The sequence below is a fragment of the Phyllopteryx taeniolatus genome, chromosome 11 (assembly GCF_024500385.1).
Source record: "Phyllopteryx taeniolatus isolate TA_2022b chromosome 11, UOR_Ptae_1.2, whole genome shotgun sequence".
In the NCBI taxonomy this organism is placed as follows: domain Eukaryota; kingdom Metazoa; phylum Chordata; class Actinopteri; order Syngnathiformes; family Syngnathidae; genus Phyllopteryx; species Phyllopteryx taeniolatus.
Genome location: NC_084512.1, coordinates 21,993,005 through 22,015,483, shown reverse-complemented (window position 1 = coordinate 22,015,483; position 22,479 = coordinate 21,993,005). Strand labels below are relative to the sequence as shown.

The 22,479-nt window shown below is 40.4% G+C and overlaps 1 protein-coding gene across 4 annotated transcripts in view; it reads left to right on the top strand.

Moving 5' to 3' along the window:
* insyn2ab (inhibitory synaptic factor 2Ab) overlaps positions 1–17,902 on the top strand; it is a 34,521-nt gene extending 16,619 nt beyond the window's left edge. For 3 of the 4 annotated variants that reach the window (XM_061790951.1, XM_061790952.1, XM_061790950.1), the window contains 3 exons: positions 1,173–1,244; positions 15,020–15,472; positions 17,150–17,902. In XM_061790951.1, the coding sequence (XP_061646935.1) occupies positions 1,173–1,244; positions 15,020–15,203 (256 nt within the window). In that variant the 3' untranslated portion in view covers positions 15,204–15,472; positions 17,150–17,902. The other variant, XM_061790954.1, reaches the window with a different exon arrangement.
* The last annotated feature ends 4,577 nt before the right edge of the window (positions 17,903–22,479 follow it).

The window sequence follows — 22,479 nt, the reverse complement described above, 5'->3', positions numbered from 1 at the left end:
GGCACACTTCATGTATCAATGCAAAATGCTTAAAATAATGATAATATCTGGGTTGTTGAAATAATTGGGCCCGAGTCTACTATTTCACGTGATGTTGCGTGTGGACGTGAGTTGAAAACAATGCGATCAGACAGACAAATCGTGGTGAAATCATATCTTCTTTAATGCATGGTTAACAAGCTGACTTTTACTAACTTGACTAACTTAAACCTGACCAATTAAATATTCAAGTCGAATTGAGTCCGCTGGCCCAATTTTCCATTCTGTAGTTCTGATCTGAGCCTAAAATTAAAATGTGAAAAATTAGACATGTTTTCATGTTTTGTGGTGTTTGGGTCTCAAACTAGAAAAGTCAAACAAAAAAAGTCTCAAAAAGTACCACCATAGTGACCAACATTTTAAAAAAAAATAGCTTGCCCAAGTGTTCATTAAAAACGAGGCAGAGGTTTTATTCCCCAAAAATATATTTGATATAATAGCAATCCATGTGGAACATTATGCACAGTTTGAACATTAACACTGAGGTTAAATATAGAAAACAAAAAACTATACTTAAATAATGATTTAATAAAAACTTGTTTGCACATAAAAGTTAAGTAAAAATTTAAAACAAACATGCAAATGCAATGTACTGAAAAGTTAAATACAACTGAACTGTACTAAATGAAAATAGCCACAGCAACAGTATGCACAGTTTGACATTCAGTGATTCTTTCATGTATCAATAGAGGAAGCCCAAATACGAATACTGGTACGTGTACCACACTTTGAGAATGACTGTGTTATATTGAAAAAAACAAATAAACAGCTAAAGCAGTCACTTTTTCATTTTTAGAATTTCGACTGTCAATTGAAAATGGAAAGAATGAATCACACATAGATTTGTAAGAATACACTTAGTCGTCATTACACGTGATTCGTGTCGCATTGAGTCACTCACCATCTGTCGCCGGGGATGGAAAGGCCAAACATTATCAAACAATGTCATGGAGCAGGGCAGGTAATTTGATTATGTAAAATCAGCAAGTCTACACAGTTGATTAAGGAACTCTAAGCAGACTTCGGGATCAGAACCCCCTCTGATGGGAATAAACAACTTGGGGTATCGGAACCACCTGAACAAATCTGGCTGGAGATATTAATGCTCTTATCTTTTTCCTCTTCCTCTGCAGGCTCACCTACCGAACAGGACAAGACACAGCGAACTGTGACACTTGTCGAAACAGTGCATGCATCATTTACAGGTTGGTACCGACACTGCAGGTGTGTGTCATTAATTCTGCATTTAGTTCTGTTTTTGCACGCTGACAATTCAGTTCAGTATGCGAGGGATGCTCGTAGCAAAAGGATTAGCAGGGAGAGGATCAATAATTAAATGAAATGGAAGCAATATACTGGGGACTGTATGCAGTATTCAGTTATAGACGACAATGTAATCATGCAGAAATGGCGGAATTGGAATTAGAATTAAACGTAATGCCAGCAAGGGTTTCTGTGGCAGTCTTGCATTGAGCATACTAATGTTGTCATGTCGGCTTCTTTAGACAGCAAACGAGTTGAGACTGAATCATCAGGTCTTTTGCTGCCAAGTCGTGCATTCAATTTTGCAAGATGCTATTCAATCATCAAAATCGGTTCCACACAACTGAAACAATTGAGAATACATTGATTTCGTCACTTACCATACAGTGGTGTGAAAAAGTGTTTGCCCCCTTCCTTATTATTATTATTTTTTTTTTTGCACGTTTGTCACACTTAAATGTTTCTCGTCATCAAACAAATTTAAACGTTAGTCAAAGACAACACAAGTAGACACAAAATGCAGTTTTTAAATTTTATTTTTTTTATTTTTTATTATTAAGGGAGAAGAAAAAAAAATCAAAACCAACCCCTGTGTGGAAAAGTCATTGCCCCTTAAACTTAATCACTGGTTGGGCCGCCCTTAGCAGCAACAACTGCAAACAAGCGTTTGCCACAACTGGCAATGAGTCTCTTACAGCGCTGTGGTGGAATTTTGGACCACTCAACTTTGCAGAATTGTTATAATTCAGCCACATTGGAGGGTTTTCGAGCATGAAACGCCTTTTGAAAGTCATGCCACAGGATCTCAATAGGATTCAGCTCAGGACTTTTGACCACTCCAAAGTCTTCATTTTGTTTTTCTTCAGCCTTTCAGAGGTGGACTTGCTAGTGTGTTTTGGATCATTGTCCTGCTGCAGAACCCAAGTTCGAACCGATTTTTCGTAGACAGCACAATTCATGGTTCCATTTATGACAGCAAGCCTTCCTGGTCCTGAAGCAGCAAAACAGCCCAAGACCCTCACACTACCGCCACCATAATTTATTGTTGGTATGATGCTTTTTTTTCTGAAATGTGGTGTTACTTTTACACCAGATGGAATGGGACACACACCTTCAAAAAAGTTCAACTTTTGTCTCGTCAGACCACAGAGTATTTTCCCAAAAAGTCTTGGGGATCATCAAGATGTCTTCTGGCAAAATTGAGACAAGCAATGTTCTTTTTGCTCAGCAGTGGTTTTCGTCTTGGAACTTTACCATGCAGGGCATTTTTGTCCAGTCCCTTTCTTATGGTGGAGTCATGAACACTGATCCTAACTGAGGCAAATGAGGCCTGCAGTTCTTTGGATGTTGTTGTGGGGTCTTTTGGATGAATCGTCGCTGCGCTCTCGGGGTAATTTTGGTCTGCCGGTCACTCCCTTGAAGGTTCACCACTGTTCTGTTTTTGCCATTTGTGGATAATGGCTCTCAGTGTGGTTCGGAGTCCCAAAGCTTTAGCAATGGTTTCACAACCTCCTCCACACTGTTAGATCTCAATTACTTTCTTTTTCATTTTCCCCTGAATTTCTGTAGATCTCAGCATGTCTGGCTTTTGAGGATCTTCTGGTTTACTTCACTTTGTCAGGCAGCTCCTATTTAAGTGATTTCTTGATTGATTGTGAACAGGTGTGGCAGTATCAAGCAAAATGGGTGAGGCTAGAGAAATTTAACGGTGGTATGACAAACCACAGTTATGTTTTAACACTTTTCCCACACAAGGCTATGTAGGTTTGGATGTGTTTCCTCCCTTAATAATAAAACCCTTCATTTTGCATTTTGTGTGGGAAATATTTAAGTGTGACAAGCATGCAAAAAAAGAAATCAGGAAGGGAGCAAACCCTTTTTCACACCACTGTAATTCAGTGTTTCCTAACCTTTGATTGAGCCAAGGCACGTAATTCACATGAGAAAAATCTCACGGCATACCGCCAAACAAAAATGTCACAAAAAGTGGATACACCGGTTACTTATGCACCTTCTACCATCGAGTGGAAGAACATTTAATGGTTCTGCCTGTCGCTACATATCACTGCCACAGATACATGATAAAGATACATTATTTGTATTTTCTTGGAAATAATTTTCGTTCACCCGCTTTATCACAATTTTAAAAGCAATCATTTTCTTATGGGTTTTTACTGTACACTTACTGTAATGCCCTCTTTGCGTGTGGCAAAGGAGAGTCAGAATGGCCGTTTTAATATGGCCGATTTTCATCTTTTGTGGGTGGGTCTGGAACGTAAGCACAAGATAAAAGGGAGCCCAATCCCAGTCAGCACTCATTTCTTTCGTGTAACTATATCATCACCGACTGGGGAGGCTCACTGCTGTTAGGTTTTCCTGATACGTCAGAGTTCTTGGGAAAAATGCTTTCAAGCAAAATCGGAAAAATGTGTGGGAAGGGAGGTCCCAAGTCAAGGTATCCAATACAAAGCATGTTTTTTCATGCTTTCGGGCCTTGTGCAGTCGGTGCTACACGATTGGATACATACCTGTGAAAAGATGTTTTAATAGAGAAAAGGGTTGCAAGAATCAACTCCTATTCTTGTGCTTTCTCTCTCCCCGTCGACTAACGCAGCGTTTCTCGTTGACCTAGATTGGGGTTTATTTGGAACACAAAAGAGAAAAAAGATCACAGCTCAACTACAGAGATGAATATTTAGCATTTCATATCGCATTCAGGAGGATGACAAAATAACTGGGTTTATTATGCAGCCAAGCCTCTGACATTGAATAGTGGGCTTGATTAACGCGGACAGAGAGGTATTCATACATTTATTGTTGATTTTCTAGTTAGACATTTTTGTCACTGTAATGATAATTTGCGACGGTAACCAAAACAATGGATGGATTGAGATAAGGGAAGAAAAGCCTCTCCTCTTCAAGTGAACAGTCAGAGGTCTGTCTGCATCAGTCATCCTTACTCTTTAAATGGACCGAACAATACTGCGGGACATAACCAACAATACATCACACGTCCAAAAACATCATCCTGACATAATCAGTCATGTGGTCTAATTTGTAATAAACATAATAGGGTAGTGATTCTCCGAGAGCGGTAATATGTACCACTACTTCTACATGGGCTCACTCTAGTGGTACGTGAAAGAATCACTATATTATGTGTTCCAACTGCATGTTACATTGGCTTCAACTGTTCTTTAATACAGTACAGGGCATTTGTTCAATTCAACTGTATTCAACGTTTAAGTACACTACATTTGCATTTGTTATTTTACATTTGCAGTTTTAGGAACAGTTTTTAGGGTGGCACGGTGCCCGACTGTCAAGTCTAAAATGTACAGTATGTTAAATAGAGGGAAAGTAAAAAGTCAATAGAATTTACAGATTAAAAAAAACATGTCCAATGGTACATTTGATGTCATGTAAAAATGATTAGGTTGTCATCGTTTCCACTGAATCAACGAGTAGTACAGGGGATAAAAGTGAACTTACAACCAAAATAATAGCCAGCAATGGAAACCAAACAAAGATTTAAAATAGTATGCCCTAAGTGTGCAAATAGTATGGCAAAGAAAACAATGTTTTTGGGGAGTTTTAATGTTATGTTTCAACACTGTTCCACTGTGTTAATGCTTCAGGTTACAACAAACCAGACACCGCCAAAGCTAATGGTTCCCAGCATATTGTCTTTCCTGGTAAACTTTTCACTGTAAGTGCCTCTACAGTACGTATGGCTTCTGTAATGCCGAATTAATTTGGCTTGCTAACACTTTTATAAAAGCAAACACGAGCCTTTTTGGGTGTTTTCACGTCCACATTCGACTGCGCTGCTGTCGCCTGCTTTTTCTGTGAGCATATTACTGGAGCACTGGGTAAGATTTCTAATGAGGAGATGGAAGAGTGCAAACTCCGAAGCAACTTAATTGACCGAGTGAACAAATGACGCTGACTGCCACTAAACCACATGATGCCGCGTGGTAATAAAAACACAATGACGTTTGCGCTGCATTAGCTAAATGCTAATCACGTGGGAGCTGATCATTTCTAATGCGGCGTGTATCATGAAATAGTTGCCTATTTCAGATGGTCCAACTGTTTTTTTTAAGAGTCATTGAACAGAGCTGGCAAGCCAGGCCATCTGCCACCACACTCTCCATCTCTGCCAAAACATGATGAGGCACTGTGAAATCTCCAAACAGTTTAGTGCTCTTCAGCACAAACCTTTCAAGGCTGACTGATGCTAATGGGCCCATTTGAAGCAAAGGGCTGCGCTTCATCTTTTCCCTTGATTCAACGACTATCCTGTATGCAGGGTATTCTAAAACCTCAGTAGAAGTAGCCCCTTTCTAAACTCTTTGCCATTCTCTGTAATAAGCACCCATGCGGAAAGTAGGGGACGACTATGACATTTTGCGCTTTAGTTGGTAGTTAGTACCAGAGCCATAGCAGCGGATGGGCGCCAACATTAGCCGCTTAAACACGACCCAACTTTAAGCCAACTAGTTATTGTCTCGCTGTCCTGTGCGTGAGGCAGGGCATGGTTCTAAAACTGGGGTCTGCAAAATAATTATCAATAATAATATTATGTTGTATCATATCAGAAGTGCATGCCTACTAAGAGACGAACAGATTACTCAGCTAGTTGACGGGTCTGCATTGTTTAATGCTTGAGGTCGACTAGTCACTAATCGCGTGTTTTTGGTTACTGCTACTGGTCGATAAATAAATTAAAATGGTTTAGGTCCTGAATACATTCAAGGAATGCTAATTGAATACAAACCCAGTCGGGCTCTGAGATCTGCAGACTCAGGTCAGATAGTGGAGTCCAAAGCAAACTCGGTGAAGCAGTATTTAGCCGTTATGCTGCACACAAATGGAATAAGTTGCCAAAAGAAGTGAAGTCATACCCAAGAGTGCAAGTTTTAAGTCCGGATCAAAACGTTTTTCCCTCTCGCTTATAATTGAGCATTTTAGAGCATTTACATCTTTTTTTAGTCTTTCTTGCACTGTATGTTATTTTAGTAATTTCAGTAAGATGTCTTTTATTTTTCCTTACCTTGTTTTTAAATGTATTTTGTTCCTTGTTTTTAAAAGCTTTTAATCATGTAAAGTACATTGAGTTACCTTGTGTATGAAATGCGCTATGAAAATAAATATGCCTTGCCTTGGCATGCCATCGTCCAATCAGCCAATTTACAGAGGACAGTCTTCTACCGTTGCCAGACTATAATGCTCCGTGCAACAGCAAAATGTCCGGCCAAAAAGCCATCACAGTCTGCGTACGTCTGTGCGGGTCTGAGAGCACCAAAATAAGCTTGTTGTGGAAGAGCATAGCGGTTAGTTTTGCTATCTTTGGTTACTCTGATCGCTCCTTTCTTGTCACACGGATCACAAAGTGAAAATGATTCCACTCCTGTTGTCTCTTTCTTAGCAGGAATTCAACTCAGTAGTCACTTGTTTGAAAAATAGCTGCTGGAACAGTCAGAAAAGAAGTATACAGCCAAATCTCTCATTTGGCAACACGGACTGTGCTTTTTTAAACTAGCTCTCTGTCTGCCACAATGTTGTTAGTGGAAGGAGTGCAGGTCAGCTAGCAATAATGATTACATATTGAATTTTATTTAATTTACTTGGGTTCCTTTCTATTAGACAGTTCATGAATATTTAGGTTGAAACTTTAAAAATCAAAAAATGCCAATGACATTATAAGAAGAACATTTCCAGACTCTATAAGTTTGAGAACCCCTACTGTAAAGTCCCGATGTTGGATGAGCGAGATAAAGTCGACCAGTGCATTTGTCACCTTCCGAGGCAAAACACCGCTGGTGTGTAAGAAGAATACTAAATGTAACCCCCGAGACTCACTGTCCAGGCCTTTTGTGTTGAAAGCAACTGTCTTATTGACGTCACTCCTATCTAATGATGGCGTTCCGCGGGACCTCTGTGGACACGTACTTCGGACACAACAATGTGCCGCTTCGATGCATTCTGTTTGAAAGGGATGGGAAAATAAATCCCTGCGCTATTGTTACACCTCTGATTTCACCAGGAACGCAGTTGGAAAGTGGGTTATGTGAGAACGAATATCAGAAAGGCACAACAGAGGTGCGAAGTTGGACAACCCAGCACTTACTTCTCCTACCTTGTTATGCTGAAAGTAATTTTATACATCACACCAGACGTTAAACGCTGGTGCTGCCACGTATTAAATTGTCAGATAACAGGATGACACTGATAGTGCTGTGGTACAAATGGCTGATCAATTGCTGTCCATAGGCGTGCAGGTGAGCGGTTGTCTCTGTACGTGCCCTGTCTGGCGACCAATTTAGGTTACAGGGAGTTCTCGGGTTACGATGAGTTCTGTTCCTGTGGCGCCAACAACAAGTCAGAACAGGCCGTAGTCTAAGATTACGTGAATACAGTAGTAAAGTCATAATTCAAGTAAACACTGTATTTGTATGAAAAACACTTCTTAAAAACATAAATATCCATCCCTTTATTTTCCATGCTGCTTATCCTTATTAGCATGTGAACTGTAGCCTATTCCAGCTGACTTTGGATGAGAGGCATGGGTACATTATAATCGCAAGGCCCGGAGAAAATCCACGCAGGCACGGGGAGAACATGCAAACTCCACACAGGCGGGGCTGGGGATTGAACCCGGGTCCTCAGAACTGTGAGGCTGACGCTCTAACCAGTCGGCCACTGTGCCGCCTGATTTAATTCCTCATCTTGACAAACACCATTGAAGCGAGTTTCATTCAAGTTTTTGAGTGTAAGGTGAAAGCTGCAGCTGGCAATTAGTGTGGACTGAATGGGTGGCAACAAAGTGCAAATGAAATGCCAGTATTTTGAGGGTAATAGCCCGTCAACTAGTTCATTTTTAGAACAATGAACTCAACTTTGAACTAGTTAGAGTACAAAATGAATTTTCCCAACACGGATCACGTATTATTTCCCATCGCAACATATATCATGGGTTTAAAACAATCAAATAAAATAAACATCACAACGTCATTTTTTCCCCCAATTATCGTGCAGCCCTACCTATGGACAATTTAGTCTTTAGTTAACCTAACATGCATGTGTTGTGGGCGGAAGCCCAAGTAAGCAAGCACGGGGGGAGAACATGCGAACTCCTCACAGAAAGGCCTGAGCCAAGATTGGAACCCCCAAACCTCAGAACTGTGAGGCAAACGTGCTAACCACTACTAACTAACCACCATGTAATCCAGCACAATGTTAAGCTTATTTACTTTTGTATTTATTTTGTCATCTGCGCTTACGTTGGTTTGAAGACTAAAATAAACGCTAAAAACCATCAGTGCGAAAGTACACATTGGGAAAAACTCCTTTGCACTATATAATCGTATTCCAAGTGTTGCACTGAGGCGACTGGTCATTCATTTTAACAAAGTTAAGACACACTTTTGTTCGCCGCCGCTGCCATTGGGCACAAGCACGTCATGGTGCCTGTTCTTCTTCGTTAGTTTACGCCGCTCCTTCGTTGCTTTTCGCCACTTTTACTTCACGGCTGGAGGACTAGGCATCGAAACTGGGAACCGAAATGTTTTTATTTGAACGGTTCCGGGAGAACCGGAACGTTAGTCCCGGTTCCTATCTGTTCTCGATTCTCGATGCCCAACCCTAAAAATATTCAAGTGAAGAACAGTAAGTACAGCGGTAACTGACCGTGCCTTACAGCGCAAACTAGCGCTCGCCATTTGTGACCTCGAAACGTATCATCCTAATCCTGGGTGGATTAGGATGCTACGTTACTGTGTCAAAGCCTGATTCGCTGCGTTCTGTTTTTAAAGACCAAGTCACATAAAGAAATGAATGGTCTTCTGTTAGAACTCCGATACGGCGGTTTTGCAAGATCTCTGTGTTGAACAGACTTGAGAGTTACATTGCTGACCGGGTGACAGCCGGTGAAGAGAACACAGTCTGACTGACATACACTTAAAATAGCAGGCCGCAGCCAGGGGGGGACAAAAAAAAAGCAAAAAAAACAAAACAATTACTGCTCAAAGTCGGACAGGCAGCAACCGCATGTTGCAGCCATACCACAGATTAGAATCCCCTGAGATGTATCCCTTTAATTTCAGAGCACTACAACTTCTCGAGTGCATGTCCGATAAAATCCGGATTCCGGCAGCTGCCGAACCAAGGTGCTCAATCAGAGTCACTGGGTCTTATCCAGACCTCGGCTCTAGCCTGCCAGACACCCCCCTACGCCATCACCTCCGCTACCCCATCCTCCCGTATGCCGCAGACTATCATAAATCACCACAACAAATGGAGCGTATATATGGCAAAACAAAAGAAGGGAGAAAGGCTCAACGTGGATGATGAATCAGGAAAATAACAGTGTGCTCTAATTTTTACATCGAAGCGGGAGAGAAATGAAAGAAAAGGTCATTTCATACCAATTTTTCGCTTTCCTCGCTTGATATTGAGATGCTTCTGTTATTTGTCTGCTACCTCTGTCAATACAATGGAGGAGATCAGAAACTGGTTTCTGCTGCATAGCAATTTCATTGGAAATCGGTGTTGTTGAGACTTTAAGATCTCGGTGTTATTAATATTCACTTCAGTTAGTTCCGACCAAGTAAATTCATTTATCACAGGTGTTCGAAACTGTTATTTAGGCCTAAATCAACAGTCAGTGGATGTCTTAACACCCACCTTAACTAACCAAAATTAACAACCTTACCGTGGGTTGTTAATAACTCCTACTTCAGGAAATAACATTTGACTTAAAGTATGAATGGTCGTCAGATGAGGGCGAGGGCAAGTAGAGAAACCCAGAGGTGTGACCGCAAACCTCCAGTTGTGCTCATGGGATTAAATGACACAATGACTGACAATATGTACAAACAGGAGCGCACACTCTGCCAACATGCTAACGGCGCTCACAGGTGCACAGCAGTCACGTCAACTGGCTTCATTTTGCATTTCCGGACTACTTTGTGTAACTTTTGCTCGTCGTGGAGCACCCGCTAAATGACGTAATAGTGTGACACGACCTGACATGAAGTGGACTAACAGGCCAACTTGCTACAGAAAATTGAAACAGTAAAACAAGCTTTATTTGTTTCATTTTTTTTTTATGTTGACTTTGATTAGTTTGCATGTAAATAAAAAAAAAAAAAAAAAAGCAATAGACCATTTAATATTTTCTGCAAATAAATGTTCTAAATGACGATATTTGTATTTGGAATTTGGGAGTTACGTTGTCAGTAATTTACAGATTCAAAAAAACAATGTTCATTTTACGCCAACATAGCAAAGTCAGAGAAACAGAAAATTTCACAGTGGTCTCTTCATTTTTTCCAAAGCTGTATGTATTTTTAAAAAGCAAAAAACGAAGGCATCTATGTATTACTGAGTCCAAAACATAGTTCAATGGCTAAGAGGAAAGTATTAATTGATATTTTTACAGGTGGTGAAACAGCGACATACCCGCCGGAATCCTTGCACTTCCCGTGTCCTTTTTTTCGTGCATTTACAGTATAAACCTTTTTTTTTTTTTTTTTTTTTTTTTTTTAGAGTGATGTTGTAAGATGAGTTTGAAATGATAATGTGTTTTGGGATCGTAGTTTGGGGTATATTTAGGATTTAAACTAAACCATGAATATAGAACATTTTAGTCGGGTATCCATTACTTTTTGCTATTCGGTTAGGTGCTTGGTCCCTAACCCCCATGAATAGCAAGGGTTCACTGTACTGTCATACTTGCTTACCATTGTAAGTTTCCGTGCATATGGTGTATTCAGAGTACCATTACATTAGTGGAGGGGAGGCTCTATGGAGGTATGTAATTCACACTTGTTCTTAAAGCACATTTACAACAGCATTGTAAGAGCGTTGTTCCACTTTATGAGTGGCCTACAGCTGGGTCCGCCACAAACGTGCTTGATTACATCATTACAGGTATCGTCTGCTATCATGCTGTTGAATTAAAAACAAAAACAAGAAAAAGACAGCATGTGCATAAAAGTACACACTGTAAGGCTTCCAGTTTGGAACAGACAATAAGTTTGGAAAAACAGTCAAGTGAAATGAAATGCAGCCGCGGTGCACTGTGATGAGAGCAAGGAGCTCATTAGCTCCGCTGTCCCACGCTGCGGTGGCGGAGCAGAGGCTGTTCTGGTGAACAATTTGTGCATCCTGTTTTGTTCTCATTAATGAGATTGTCTTTTTCCTGTCTGTTTGTGAAGCACAGAGCATGTAATAGACACCGTTGGCTAGCGATTTACATGACAAAGGCAGCGTTTCTCCACAGCATTTACATAGCCTGTGGGGAATTTTAGTTATTTTGACGCTTCAACCTGTCATGAGAGGAAATAGCGTCCACTCTGGTGATTTAATCCACTGCATACTACCACGCTGTTGGGCCTGAACCACTCATCTTGTCAAGTGGAGGACTTTCAAGTGTGAAATGACCAAAGGGGAAGTCAGCGCAGGAGGTATGACTTTTAGTTGAATGTCGCTGAAGCAGGGGAAAAAAAGACATCTCATGATTAAAAACAAAAACAATCATAAAAAGTGTTCCGTTCAAGCAAACAGTTCCCTGCATAGCTAAACAAATGATTAATCTCCCCTTTTGAGTGCCCTAGAAAAGCTCCTGTGTGTCTAAAGCTGCTGTGTGAAGGTGCTCTTACTGTATGTAGTAAGTGCCTATGTTTGCTCAAACACCTGCGCCCCACAGACCACCTGCAATAAACAGCGTTGTCTGCCCGGGCATTTGTCCACAGTATCCCCTAACTGCCGTTATCAGCCAAGTAATTCATTACTTAATAATTGCTGGGGCTATTTGGTGCTGCTCCATACTGATGTGCTGCCTATTCACACAGTGATAGTAAAATACACTGTACATAAAGAACACCAGAAGCAAGCAGAGTTCTACTGCTAACTAGGGATGGATATTATAATCAGTTCATTGGAAAAAAAAAAATGGGATTGTCCATCCATCCATTTTCTCGACCACTTATCCTGTTCAGAACCACGGGGAGCTGGTGCCAATCTCAGACAAACAAAAGGCAGACACAGAGACACAGAACTATTTACACACTTTCACACCGTCATCGAGTGGCTTTATTATTAAGTTAACGGACTGAAAGGCTAAGCTATGCGGTTGTTATAATTACACACACAAGGTGTCATGCTCGCTGCTTAGTTTGACAGTAAACTTCAACAAGGAGTTGCAATAAACAGCTTGAAGCCTCTGAAGGATTTTGGACTATTTGCCAAAGTGCTGCTTACTGTCAAATAAGCTGAGTTCACTGCCACCATATCGCAAGTCTGCACTCAGCGCACTCTTGAAAAACCCACTCGTCCGGTCACTTGTCTCTTAAGGCACCGCTGTATCGTTTTGGCGCCAACTTGTGCCATCCACGGCACTTACATACCTTTTTATCGCTATTCGCGGCAAGGCTCAGTTACTTTCGGCCACAAAAAGCAGGGGAACATTGTCTGTACCTGCCGCACGCTCTAGCAACTGTCAAACATAAACGTCATGGCGAGTAATATGCTTTTGGCAGAACGTCAAACTCATTTGAAACAGCGTCTCCAAAAAACAATATACGGTACGTTTTCAGGGACTATTGTAAACAACGATTGTAAATGTTCTTTATTGATCTTAACTTGTATAAAAGTTAGTTGCAACTTTGCAATTAAAGGGAAATGTGGGTCCCAGTGTAATAACAATTGACTAGAGAGCATGACATCAGGATGAAACACTGGCATGGAAATAGTACTTCAGCACATTTGGAAAGAGATTCTCTCATCCTTTTGAATGTTTGCAAGTTGACTAATTCATTAATTTTCCCCATATGTCAGATACTAATGTATTCACAGCCCATAGCTTCAGCTTAGTAGCCGGCTAACATGCTGAGTTAAGCAATATGTGCTTATTGCTGATAAATTAAACTTCCCAGATATTTATCATAAACATTTTCATTTTGGTGGGGTTCGCCGTATACTAAAGCTGTAGGAAGTTCCATTCTAGCAAAGTACTGTACTACCAAGCAACTCACAATCATTCCATTAGCGTTCTGTTCTTAAATGACACTTATCTCCAAGCTGAGGACATTTCCAAGGATTCTGTGATTGTTGCGTATCTGTCAACGGGCTAATTGTGCTGCCCATCGCAGTAGTTAGCCTATCAGGCCTACCGCGCGGGGTATCTGCCTGCCAACAAGGTTGACCTTTATGCATCACGTCATCTCTTTTGGCTGCTTGGCTTCTTTAATCCAGTCTGCCTTATTAATATTGTCTTCTGTGTTGTTGGCTTTGGAAAATAAATGAATGCGCGAGGCCCCTAAAACCCCAAAACAGCTGTACTTTTTCTTCCCAGGTAAGGTTTACGCTGAAGGCTGGCATGTTAAAAAGGAAAATTGCCAGAGATTCATTATTTCATATTGCTGTTATGACAGTCTTGGAATACAGTGCATAGCCCTGGAATAAATACATTAACAGAACACAGCAAATCAATAGCAATACGGCAAAAGAAAACGCGGTCTATTGGTGGATTTATTCCACGCTGGAATACGGGCACTTAATCATGGCCTGCTTGCATTTGGTTGGAATTCAGCTCCACACTTCTCCCGGGCCAGGCGGATTTAATCGGCCAGAGAGTTCAAGTTCGGTGCCGCTACAAAAACATCACACAATGACCGGCCCGGGATTAGACTGACAGATGTCGACATCCGATGTCGGGTGAAACCGCACACCAACATACACGACGGCTCTTTTTTAAAAATGGAAATTTAATCTGGGCAGGGAGGAAGTCCTTTGATTGCATGCACGCGAATTTTCGGGGATTGTGTCACAAGAGATATGTGCTTCCCTCCCAGCTTCCATGTGGATCAGTGACTTATTAACATAAGCAACAAGCCAGAAAACACAAAGTGATGCATGTGACACCGACACAAAAGACAAGTGGTGGAAGCTTGGAAATGCGAGAATGAATGCACATCTCGACTGACATCCTATTTAGACTGTAAAACTGCAAGTCTACAACTATACTTTTTTATTAAGAAAAAAAAATAGTCCCTCAATTCAATTGTTGTACGAACATATCTACTTTTTCAATATTTTTTGTGCCTCTCTGACTGTGGTTCTGCCAGTGTTTTTTGCTAGAGAGCCAGAAAACGGCATAGCGAGTATGTCTTACGCCACGAATTCTGCCTAGCAACAAGTGACCACTTCAGAAACTGGTTTAAATGAGCAAAAGTTACATTTCTTCTGAGTGTGTTCCTGCCACTTCAGACTCCTCCCTGTCCTTCTCTGCTGTGTGGGGCAGTGGAGCCCTCTACATCACATTGTCAAAGTAATAGAGTGCCGCATACCAATTTTCTTTCATGCCCCTTGAGGAAAAACATATTGAACACCACAAATTCTGCCTAGCAACAAGTGAAAACTAGCGACAGACATCGGACAGTTCACCATGAAGTCACACTTTCTCCGATGGCACCACTCGTAAACAAAATAAGTTGAGCAAAACAAAGTGACTGAGAATACAGGGTAACCTTCTTCTCTACTGCTGTTGTCTGAATGTGTAAAGTGTCAGTCAATTGTCTGTTGATGTTGCTTAAATGTAGCGGTCTCGTTTTTGTGAAAGTGATTATGTAACCGGTCAGAGAAAGTACTGTAGTTCTTGATCTAAAACTCTGCCCTATCTAATCGCTTTCACGGTCTGCTCGTGTTTTAGTGTGGAGCTGGACTTCAAGCTGCAGGAGGACAAGCTGCAGCCCCTGATGAAGAGACTTTGCCCCCAGGACAGCCAACAATGTCCCACCCTGCCTTACTCCAACGAAGTCTTCACATCCACTCCCAAACGCAAATCCAAGTCTGACTCTAAGAAGCACGCCCGCTGGAAACTGTGGTTCCTTTGAACGGAACATGAATCCTTTTATTGGGCGCACTAATACCCCATGCTTGTCTCAAAATGGATGAAAGAATATTCCGGCGGACGAATCAAGCCAAGGGGATGGATAACAGTACAGTAGAGAACCGTTCATTTTTGGGGTTCTGAGCTGAGACTTGCACGTCAAGTCAGCGGGGAGAAAACAAAACAAAAAAAAGAAATATATATTTTCAAACTGTGCCAAACATTTTTCTGGCATGTTAGCTGGAGAGGATGGATGAACACCTGCAAATCTAGGTGAGCTCTGGGATACATTTTTGCACAAATATTCCATTAGTATGACTAAAATGGCACATAGGATGGAACCTCTAAAGTTGCGAGACATTAGTCAAACTTGTTTGGATTTAAAATCAAATTCTTCCATAGAAAATAATGGAAATTATAATTCAATATGCTTCAGAGTCAAACTGTCCCTTACACAAAACTTTTCTTAGTAAAATGAAAATGTATGATCAAATGTAAAACAGTGATTTGTGTGCTTACCTGTAACTGTCTCAGCTGTACACGTGCATGTCAATAAGTTAGAACATCGTGGAAAATGATTTCTTTCAGTAATTCAATAACAAAAAGTGAAACTCATTATACACACTGAGTGAAATAGTTCATGCTTTAAAAAAATAATAATATATATAATAAAATATAAAGCCACTCACCATTGAAGATTGTACAATTGTACTGCACGCCCAGGAAGAGCCTTATATTATTTCCGTTCTTCTTTACGCACCAGACCGACTCTATATTCTTTTGCACACAAGTAGCTATCAAAATGGCTCTTACTAATTGGGCTGCAAGTTTAAATAAACAGGCTACGGTGGAAATCTTCTTTTGCTGAGTTCACCATGTTTGTGGAAAGCAAAGGCTACCTCACACATCAAGTTTTTAATTGTGACGACGCGAGATTGTTAAGGGTAAAAATGCTAAAAAAATGGTCAAATAAATGTGCAGCAAATGAATAATAATAATAATAATAATGAAACTGGCCAGCAGAGAAATTTTCAGGGGGGGGGGGGGGGGGGGGAAATGTGAATCCAAATTATCCTGTGTTATTATGGAAGAAGACTCCTCTTCAATGGAGAAACTGTAGTCCTTCTTCTCCCCTCCTAAATTAAAATTAAAGAGCAGTTTACTATGTTTGTTTAGTGTGTTATTTCTTTACAATGGCGTTTCCCCTTATTTCTATATTGTAGTGTATTTGTTTTTAACCGTGCACTGATGGAAAAAAAACAAGATAAATACAATTTAAATTGGGGGGTGGGACAGATTAATTGCATTTCCATTCACTTTCAATGGGAAACCTTTTGTTAAAACGCGGTCACAGAACAAATTAAATTCATAACCCGAGGTTCCGCTGTACTCGAATTCATTAAATTGTACCTGTACATTATTTTATTTCTTTTATGAATGATGCCATCTTATTATTGATGTAGCCATATTGTACTACAGTCGTGTTTATTGCTTTCCATTAACTTCCATTATTACTCATATACCCTCATACGGCATGTTAGTGTCACAAAAAAGCAAAACAGACTCAAAAGTCTTGCATATTTTACCAGGAAATTGTGGTGTCATTCAATAACATCCAAGGTTCCATTGTCCTACACAAGATGTATTGTGCAGGTGTATGTCATAGAAAGGTTCATTTTATCTCAGTAATTCAATGAAAAAAAAGTGAAACTCATTGATTTTACAGATTGCGTCATAAACAAAGGAAGGCCAAATCCTACCTAATTTCTATAATCCGCTGACTGTTTCTCATGTAATGCTCAAATTTCTTGTGGTGGTATATTGTGGGTATTAAGCTGTAAGCTATAATCAACAAAATATATGATAAAAGAAATAAATAATTATTATCTAGATACTTTGAAATCCCACTCTAATGCAATGCCCTTTTTTTCTTCTTTCTCATCTTTGCAGCATACTGCTTGGCAACAAGAAGAGGTGCCACGTGAAGGGCCTTTCATTCGCGAAGGTGTTATCTTTGAATGGACACCACCTCTGGCAAAGCACAACAACTGACTATTTATTTATGAGGCGCACGTGTCAAGGACTGAAGTCCAGCACAGTACTTCCTACTCAGCCCGCCTCTTTTTCCTCTTCCATCCCTTCTTTTTTCAGTTCAGCACCTTGTACAAATAACGAACCAACATCGCCTTAGATATAATGTTTATCCCACCACCCCCCACCCCCCTTAATGGATGATACATGGAGTTGAGAATGTATGTATATTTTTGCGCATTGGGTGTTTTTACTGCACCGTAAAGTATCTTCTGCAGGCTCGGCTCTGAGAGGCTACATGATGGATAAATATGCTTGAATTTTGTAGTTTTATGGCTCAGATGCAATGAGGTACAGTTGAGGTTATTAAGTTATGGTTATAAAAATAGTCGCACACGTACGACTGGACCAGCCGTAAAATCAACCTGCAGAATATACAACGCGTAAATACAGCCGCTGCCTATACTTTATATTATAATCTACATATTTATAGCAAAGATGATGACATTTTGGCAGAAACAAGGCATGAGTGAGCCTCTCCTTAATTTTTTAAAATGGTATTTTCTGGATGAGCTCACATTTTTAACAACACGTGCATACATATTTGTATTTTTAGGATGATGTGATGCTTTGGAAGTCCCAGCGGAAAGTAAAGGTTGTTTTTGAAAGTCCTTTTTGTTGTTGTGAGAATTGTTTATTGTTACAAAGCACGTACACTTTTTCCGAGGACACTAGTGTCGGGCTATATTGTACTGTAATGCCACTTTCCTCCTCCAGAGGCAACAGTGAGTAGAAATCAACTCGTCATACAACAGGGCTGCGAAATGACAGTACATGTTTGAATGTGAATCGACTGTTATTCTTCGAGTTTTCATCCACGTGGACATCGCAACATTCTCTTACGGTGTCGCCCCCTACAGATTTGGCAATTGTAATCGTCAAGATTTTTGGTGCGCAGAACATGTAACACTTTTTGGGGGGAGATCGCCTTCAACCTTTCTGTGTTTGTAACAGAACGTCAGATCTCAACATTGGCCAAATATGGTAAGTGGTAATGGTAAGTTTGACAACGGTACGACATATTTTCCTCACCGATTCAGTGTCTTTTTTCGAAATTATTGGTACGTACTAGGGATGGGCATTCGACTGAATTTCTTGGCTCTACAGTGGAGAACATTAATAGTTACATTTGTGTGTTTAAAAAAATATATACTATTTTATGGCTTGAGAACACCTCTAGATGTTCTGAGCATTTTCTGATCAAAGTCAGCAAAGGCCTGATTATCGAACGGCTCTAAAAGATAGAGATCGAGATAGTAATATAGCGATAGTAAGTATATCGGTAGAAGGATGATGAGGACTGCCAGGCAAGAGAGCAAGAGGAAGACCTAAGAGAAGGTTGATAGATGTAGTGAGGGAAGACATGATGTGATGGCATTTGGTGTTAGAGAGGAGGATGCAGGAGCTTACATGGAAAAGGATGATGCGCCGCGGCGACGACCCCGGACGGGTCAAGCCGAAACGAAAAGTAGAAGATGTAACCGGTCAAATTGTGCCGATGGAGCAATATTGTTCTTTCCCCCCCCCCCCCCCCCCCCCCCCCCCCCTGCTATTTCTACATCTCAATGAAATACTTTTCCACAGAATAGCCTCAGTCGTCAACTTCTACTTCAGTTGTCGGCTTCTTTTGTGCAAAGCTGTGGAGCGTGACCGGGCCTCGGGAGCGCCACTTTAGAGTCTTCTTCTTTCCGTCGTTTCATTTGATTATCCGTCACCGGAAAAAAAAAAAGCGAGGACTGTAGAGGTTGGGGGTCCCAGCTCATCAAACCGAGTGACTGCTTCGTGGGCATCTATCCTCCTGTCTTTATCGTACCCCCCGCGGCGTGCCTGTCTCTTTCATTATTCTTGAGGCTCAGCAGATTTTCTTCTCCTTTATTTTACCGCCGCTTGTGCTCACTCTCTCTCTCTTTGTCTCATGTCATTTGATTCCTGCAGCGTTCCCCTAATCTATTTATTCCACAGCTCATAATTCACCGTGTTTAGCTCCTCACGCTTGCTGTCTCTTCCTCACTTGTAAACAAATAGAAAAGCTAATTTTCTGTCGAGCCAAATTGAGGCGTCGCACTTGGAAAAATTTCTCATTTGGGACAATTATTGCTAATTTTATAAACCTTTACTTTGTTGTGTGTGTATTTTAGACATTCAGGGGTTCCTGTGGTTGGAAAGGTTGAATTTCTTTTCCGTTGAGATTCTACACCAGGGGTCACCAAACGTTTTGAAACTGAGAACAATCTCTTGGTACTGATTAATGTGAGGGGCTAGCAGTTTTACAAATACCTCTGTTATTATTCATAATTTATAAGATTCGTCTATGTGAAGACACTGATCATGATTGCTAACAATAATGATTATGATTTAACGAGGTAGGAAACAGATAAATATCAAAACGCAACACTGTTTCTACAAATAAAGTGTTTACATTTTCAAATGAACACTTCTATAACATTCCTAGGAAATCACAATGTCCAAGCTATTTTTAGGACAGGCTACTCGCGAGGTCCTTGGAGGTCACCAACATCTGTGACCTGCTACATTCACGTTGTACATTATTTTGTAAAAGGGCAGCACTGTGGATGAGTGGTTAGCATGTCTGCCTCACCGTTATGAGGTTCAGGGTTGGAATATCAGTTCCGGGCATTCCTATGTTGAGTTTGTACGGGTTTTGGAATATGATACCTTTCCATTAAATTACCCACAATACCCATAGATTACCATAATTTAGTTTAGTTCAGTGTTATAGTAACTCCATTGCGAATAAGTCGCTCGTGATTTGAGGCTACATTCGAATCTTGCTAGCGCTTTGAAAACTGGAAACCCACCATCAAACCGAGGTCTGGTGTGACTTCATCAATTATGTCGTGATCAAATTCCAATCGTAAGACGTTGCACTCCGCTAACTCGGCGAGAATGTGACAAATTGAGTACCGGGATGTGGATTTTAAAGATTAAAAGGGGGAAATACGGGTAGCACAAAGTCAACCATTTGCATGCACGACGGCAGCTCTGCTCATTATCACTTCATGAAGAGGCTCGCCTACTTTGCTGGACTCGATCAAATATAGGAGATTACTCAGCACACACACAGCAGCTAGATAATGTTGTAAAAGGCTCATCTGGCGGATAATAAGAACAAAATGACCTGCTGCTGGATTCCTGGCTGTGAGGTGGCTTTTATGTAGGGTGCAATCAGTAACTTCATCAGCCGTGCAGCATGACCTACATGTCATGGGATGAATGTTTAATCAATCAGTGACAAAAAAAAAAAAAAAAAAAAAAAACTAATTTATAAGGGAGACGCTGGTGGAAAAGTAAGAATTAACAAAGCAGAAAGCGGGAATTCTTCTTTTGGAAATCCTCTCTTCTTAACTGCTGTTATTGGCCAATTCCCCCCTTTAAGTTAAGAAATTAAAAGAAATATTTTACAATGAAGATAAAACATCAGATGGCCTGTAAGAGGAAGCTGTTTATTGCCACTCCCAGCTGAAGTTTATTGTCTAACTGAACATAAAACAAAAAGAATTAAACATGTATTTAAAACAACCACACAACTTTGCCTTGAAGTCCTCTAGTTTTATCCTAATACAATTTGCGAAAATGGCACATAATAGAATAGTATAATATAATGAATAGCATATGTATCGCGATGTTATAACCCTTGAAACAATGAAAGTTTTAACACAAAAGGTGGCGCAACATATAACAGACATATAATATAGCAATACTCAAAGACATCTTATTTATCCTCTGCAAAGAATGACTAATATTACTGTAATCAAAAATTTGTTTTGACTGTCTGCATGCATATCCGTAGGTCTGCATTATACTGCCCCCAGGTGGCCGAGGCTCACACACCAGAAGGAGCAGCACGATGTCCATTGAATCGATGCAAAAAAGAAAGTGGCAAAAACTGTTTAATTCTTTACATTCTATTTAATTATGTCATTCCTGTATGTTTTTATAAAGTACAATGGACCACGCCTACTTATAAGAGATAAGTATCGGGCCCAAACGTGAATAGCGAAACTCAGCGGATAATTCACCCATTAAATTGCATTGGAATTTCTCTATTTTTTTTTAAACACAAAATGTTCTTGAATAAGTGGGGATATACCGCCAATAAGTGTTTGTGGGGTTGGTTATCCCCCAACAAAAGAAAAAAAAAAAAGGAAACAAAAATTGAAAATAAATTTGAAAAAAAGAAAAATCTACAAATAGTTGAATCCATGGGTGCCCAACTCCAGTGTACAATATTCTATAGTGCTATTTTTATCATTTTAAAAACAGTTTAAAATTATTTTTGTTGTTTTTTTTTTTGGGGGGGGGGGGGGGTTGGTACATATTTATGAAATTTCCATTCATTTCAATAGGCAAAGATGTTTTAAGATGCAAGGGTTTTGAGTTTTGAGCATGGTAGGGAATGAATTAAACCCATATCTCAAGGCACCACTGTATTTACGATTTACATTTACAGGCCACAATTTCAGTATATACGCTAATATTCCGTGAATGTTAGAAGAAAAGCACTTCTCACATGGAATGATGGTGCTGTTTTGGTTGGCAAATGAGTTCAAAAGGGCTGTCAGCATGTACCCATCGGCAAAATTACTTTATTACGCACCACAATGGGATTTGAAACAAATTTGGTTTGTGTTTAAAAAGAAATGCACACTTTTGGCGATAATGAAGAAATAACAACAATAAAAGCACTAATAATCATGTATTCCAGGTTAGCGGCTTTGTTTTTGACTGAATAAAACATAAAGCCCCCGCGCTAATACGCCCCATCCCTGTTTTCGCTTGTGTACTCCAATCAATAATGTAAAGCTTTTAAACACTAACTCTTGAAACTCATTTAAGGCTCGCGGGCATGCACACATTCATTGAACGCAAATAACCTTGCTGAATAATTCAACGTATATTTTATCGAGTTCGCACGAGAGCGGGGGGAAAGGAGTCCTGTTAAGCGTCACGGCGTCTTACCGCATGACTCGTGAGACGCCGTTGACCAACGAGCGGCGCGACAAAGCCTGACAGCCGATTTAATCGACGGGGTGGACGCGACATTCTGGCGGGGTGACAAAAAATACGACGAGTGCGCCATCGTTTCAGTGAGACTTCATGTGACAAACATATGGCATGTGTCAACGGAGGGACAGAAACAAAGACTAAACGCTTCGGATGACGAACAC